Source organism: Pristiophorus japonicus, chromosome 2 (assembly GCF_044704955.1).
Source record: "Pristiophorus japonicus isolate sPriJap1 chromosome 2, sPriJap1.hap1, whole genome shotgun sequence".
NCBI lineage: Eukaryota > Metazoa > Chordata > Chondrichthyes > Pristiophoridae > Pristiophorus > Pristiophorus japonicus.
The window spans coordinates 153563089-153568843 of record NC_091978.1 but is presented as its reverse complement, the minus strand read 5'-3'; the positions used below and the strand labels follow the sequence as shown (position 1 = coordinate 153568843).

The window sequence follows — 5755 nt, the reverse complement described above, 5'->3', positions numbered from 1 at the left end:
TTTAGTAATAAAGTAATCAATAAGTTAGTCCATAGTTCATAGAAATAGTGTAACTACTTTTCCGAACCCTTCACTTATTTGCGTAATAAAGTCTGATATAACTTTTTGTACTTTGCAGACTTATTTTCCTTTAATTGGGATGTTATGCTATGCTCAATCAAATATACGCGAATTCTTTAAGACTACATTTCACAGACGGCATATTGTAGCAATCCTGTATCGTGGCCCATAACCTTAGAAGGAACTTTTAAAGTAAAACGCTTGCTTGCTCTATATCTACCAATCAGCGACTTAAAAGTCATCACATGACAAAGCAACAGGTGAAGAGTCTCAGATCAGGTGTTGGCGTTCATTCGATGTGAGGCTGGGGATTGCAAGGTTTGTAGAAACGTTGTCACAAGATCTCCGTAGATGTTAGATACCATTTCAGTTATGGATGGCGACGTGGACTATTTTGAGAGTGCTTGTCAATACCAGAGCCCAGACTACGCTCAGATTCCACCTACCTGTGTTTACGCTCGGACTCGGGGGCCCTCTCTCCTTACACCGTGCTTAGCTGATTTGAACGAGCAGAATGCGACTGATTTCACTCGCTACGAGGATCCTGCAGATCCGATCTCGGGCCACCTTCCCCAGCCTAACTACTTCAACGCGGGGTATGGTGATAACCTACAACCTCAGGGGCGCTACCCGTTCCCTTGGATGAAGAACACAAAATCACATGCTGATACTTGGAGAAGCCATTGGGCAGGTACTGGTTACAAGATAATTCAGTTTAGCGCTTGCTTGAGTCTAATGATTTATAGGAAGTGGAATGAACAAACTAATAGTCCTTATCCAGCATATTGCCTACGTATTGCCTACGTATAATACGATATTTACTAAGCAACAGCATTCATACCTACATAAACGCACATCGGATGTGTGTGTTTGTGTGTGGATATGTACCCCTGGTACGTTGGTACAAGTACACGTTTGTACACACAAATATAAACACGTCAATATTTCCCATATACATTTCAGAAAACCAATTCAAAAGTTATGACAATTACAAATCAAACCAAGAAACGCTTCTTTTTATTTGCTCTTATTATTAAAACCAGCATTAATTTTCGATACAAAATAATTGACATCACATTACATGCACCGCCATCACATGCACAGACCATTCGGTTTATTCCAACCAAGCAAGTTCGCTGTGTATATGTCAGGTATGTGATTTATTTAGTGAGTTTGAAGGTTGATGTGCAGATGAGGCTAAGACTAAGGGAATACGACAGGTGAAAAATAATCGATCGGGGTTGAATAATTCAGGAGTAATGTCACAGCTCTACTTTCTTTGAATGTTTTGCCTGCTGTTGGTCACCTCTCCCCCAATTAGAGTGGGTAGAATCCACAATATTGTGAATTATATACGGGCTGTGGAAGGGCGGCGGGATAGGCCCGAAGGCCGCTTCTCCCATAATTTCTTATAGGTATTTTTATTGATTATCTTAGCACCAAATGTGCTAATCGGCACGTTTCTAACACGTATTTCTACGGGTTCGAGTGTACAGTTTTCCGGGGCAGCTGCAGAAACATTGTTTATGTATATATTGTAAGAGTAAAACCGACTTGTCGCGTCTGCTGAGCATTTCTATCTCTAAAAAAGTTCTGCTGCCGCACATTTTTCAAAGGTGTTGAACTATATTTGATAATACTAAGGTTTATGCCATCTTAACGGCATCGATTCCGGCCAGACGCTAATATTTAGCGTATAATGAAGCTTGAAGGATGTCATATCAGAAATTGAATTACGGATGAGAAAGGGCTTTAGACCTGTTGTTTAAGTGTGGAATATAGGTGTACGGGTTGCAAAGGAATTCATAGACAGTTAACACAGCAGGTTTGTGTATCAATAGAAAAGGAAGTAATTTTGGTTAAAACTAGTAACATTATATAGATATACGCCCACATGTAACAGGCACGCATTCGGTTGGAAAAGACTACTTGTGTATATTTACCTGGCTCAAAGGCGATTGGAAAAAGGTTTGTGGTAACATCTTTTTACTAGATTCTATTTAAGATATACAGTGTCAATAGTAAATATTGTAACATTCTTTCTACAAATTAACTTTCAAACTTAAACCTTCGCTCATGTGTTTTGTTTTTATAAATAAAGGAATCAAGGAATTCTATTATAGGGAATATTTCGTTTCCTCAAAAGATTGGGCTATTTAAGATTGGGAGTGTATAGTCATCAGTTTTATTATAGCATTGCTAATAGTGTCTGATTGAATATTTTATAATGTACACGAGGGTAAATAATCAGCTATGTTCCTCAAAGAAAGGTCATTACGGTACCAAATGTAAGAAATGAAGATGGGAAAAATAAATATCCCTTAATCTGTTCGGAATAACCCCAACAGCTTTCAACACACACTGCCACAAAGGTTCGCACAGACATTTGCATGCACATGAGCAACAGTTCAAGGAATGATTCTGTACAGGTGTGTAATATTAATTATAAGGCGCCAACAAATACATTTATGGAATGCAAGATTCACATGTACTAAAATATTTATCTCGATAACTCGCAATGAGTGGACATTATTTTCCTCGGGCAACTGTTGTCTGACCAAGGAGAGAGTGTGACTCATTATAATTAAAGAAGTTTTTCAGTGCAAAAATCATGGTCGTTAATATTTAAGTAGAGAAGTTAATGGCACATAAAACATTCAATTAAATCTTAGATCTGGTTATGTTTTCGACTTGACTAAAATACTGTATAACTTTCAGAATGTTATTATGCGTAAGAAGAATTTTTAAATCAAGTATATATGATGAAGGATACCGGGACATGCACACTCCAGCCACCGGTAGATTGTTACCTTTTCCCGCTGTAAATACGATTGTTAATTGTAATTCTGATATAAGGCTTACTGTTATAAAATGTCACCTGTGTTTTTTTTAAGCGTTTAATAACATAGCTGACACAAGTCAGGAAAAGGTGCAATTCCTTTAAGGAGTTCATGGTACCTCAACGTTTCAGAGAATTTCAGAACCATTTGTGCGCAAAAGTCTCTCAGACACCTATACAATCTTCTATAGAAATTGGCCGCAGCAGAAAGGGAGTGATCTTGGTTTTATTGCTCAGCAGTTTTATTTTAGGCTTTCGGAAAACACCAACATTGCGTACAGGAAAGACCCGCGGAGAAGGCTAAACCACCTAGGGTACTTAGTACTTTAAAAAAAACCTGAAGTATTTGTGAAATTTACGTCTGTTTTTCTACTGTCGTTTTCTAATGATTTGGAATTCATTTCCGACTGAACTCGGACCAGATTCCCACACTTAAGGCTACCCAGAAACACCATGCTTAATAAATATTGTTACTATGATATTCAAGGACAGTTTAAGGAGGGGCGGTCGATATGAAATAAATTAAATCTTTCAAAGGTGCATTTTTTTTCAGATTTCACGTTTGTAAAAGGCCCTCAGATCATGAGTTAGGGGACTTAAACCTCAAAATCCTCTATCAGCTCGTGTCATTAGATTGTGTGCTATTTGTGAATAATGATAAGTAAAGATTACCAAACTGGTTTTCTTGTAGGAAACACATTTCCGATGGATGCGGATGAAAACAAAAGGACCCGAACGGCCTATACCCGAGGTCAGCTGCTGGAACTGGAGAAGGAGTTCCATTTTAACAAGTATATCTCCAGACCCCGGCGCATTGAACTAGCAGCAATGCTGAACCTCACCGAGAGACACATCAAAATCTGGTTCCAGAACAGAAGGATGAAATGGAAGAAGGAAGAAGCGAAAAGGCAAAGCAAGACTAATTCAAGCAAACCAAAAGCAGCACTGCGCGAAAAGTGTTCGGAAGAGTCGGCAGGGAGTCACTCAGAGGCTTCTCGCAAAAAGACAGACAGTGATTTTTCTGTGACTGGAATCAACAACGATATTGGACATATATTAATCTCATAGATGAAAGCTTACATGTTCCTTTAGAAATATGTCAATTATTGATATTCCACGCTGGTAAATGTTGTTGCACGTTTTATAATCTATAGAACAAGACCACACACATTTCCATTTTAAATATTTAATATATTATAAAAAAATAAAGGCAAAATAGTCCATTGACTACAGTATGCGTTTTATTTAATATCTGACAGTAGATTACTTCTGCCTATTCATTCAATGGGTAGTGCCAATTATACGGAGAGTCTTCTAACCCAGACACCAGAAGTAATATTAGTAGATGTATACAATCAGGAATAAATGTTATCTTTAATTTTCTTTTCATTGAGTTAACATTATGTTCAAACGTATAAGAGAGCCCACATGGAATTCTCACATTGCTTTTGCAAAATGAAATACAAGGGCGACCAGAATTGTGTTGCAGTTCCATGGACCCTTTACATTAAACAAACGGCAGTTCAATGAAACGTCGGTGCACTCAGCAGTCAACAGCCGAGTAGGGATCACTTGGCAACAAAAATAATGTAAAAAAATGTTTGTCTAATTGTCTGGATTGGAATCTATAATGCTGGGGAGTGGTCGGATACACATTAAGAGCTGTGCGCGCGGGCCTGTTGTAAAACTATTGACCAATTATTCATAATGCATAATTGGTGACCATCACAGGCCAGGCTACACTGCACGATTTTATACATAGTCGCATTCCTTATAAATGATAGATATTTTTACTACTGATAGTAAAAGTAACAAAAATATTATTTTCATGACACATTTAGTTTGAAATAGCTTCAGTGCAGAAAATACAAAATGCAACACGTTCACACGATCAATAGACACAGTCATCTATTGACTACAAAGGGATGATATGACATTTAAGAACGGGAAACGACCCGGGAGAGAACTGATCCCACGTTGCTGACCCCGTTTCGAGGTTTTACAATTGTGAAGATATCTAGAAGTAGTGACGGAATGGGAATCGGATCAGATTCAATTTCCCTATGACCTGGCGTCGCTAAAGGCCTTATATTCCCTTTCAATCTATTAAACGATAAAAATTAGGAAATTTACAAGTCATGTCTAGATTCCAGTATATAAGCAATTCATAAAACATATTTATCTAAAGAAGTAATTGCATTTGTAAAATAAATACATCTTTGAGCCTCATTGCATTATTGATAGCAATTCATATTTTATGAGTTTTGCATATCAATTAATTGAAAATGTCAAAGCAATACAATGCGGCATAAGGGCAGAGGATAAGCAGTCTCAATAGTAATCATTGATCTCGACGTTCTACATTGTGTAATGCAAAGAACATCTTAAAATCTGTATCAATAGAATATGTACAATGAATAATCCTAGTTAAACTGGCTTTATGTTAATGGTATGAGCATGGATACTGATGGTTTGAGTACTTGATGTTGGTGCATTATCTTGCACGACGCAAACTACTGCCACTAACCTGAAATGTGGATTAAATAAAATCTGGACGTTTCTTTAAAATACCCATAACATTTCTTTTGAATGATCGCCTAAGCAGTGTTACTTAGAGAGTGGGAGAGGATGGGGAGATATTAGTCAGGATAACAAGCGGATCGGAGAATTGCAACCAGTGACTAGAAGAGCGCGCTGGTTACTTCCATTCAGAGTTTAAACAATGAGCACTACCTGTGGACTATAGCATTTTCCTTAATGTAAAGGTGATTACATATCTGGCGCACAGCGCTAGGACTTGGAAGCGCATACAGTTTCACTGGTAAAGGAACTCAATGAAAGAGAAAATGATAGGTG

The 5755-nt window shown here is 37.7% G+C and overlaps 1 protein-coding gene across 1 annotated transcript; it reads left to right on the top strand.

Annotated features, from left to right (window-relative positions):
• The first annotated feature begins 411 nt into the window (after window positions 1-411).
• Window positions 412-3967, top strand: LOC139232547 (pancreas/duodenum homeobox protein 1-like). The gene is made up of 2 exons (XM_070862947.1): window positions 412-751; window positions 3591-3967. The coding sequence occupies exons 1-2, from the start codon at window positions 412-414 to the stop codon at window positions 3965-3967; spliced, it is 717 nt and encodes a 238-aa protein (XP_070719048.1).
• Window positions 3968-5755: the final 1788 nt, after the last annotated feature.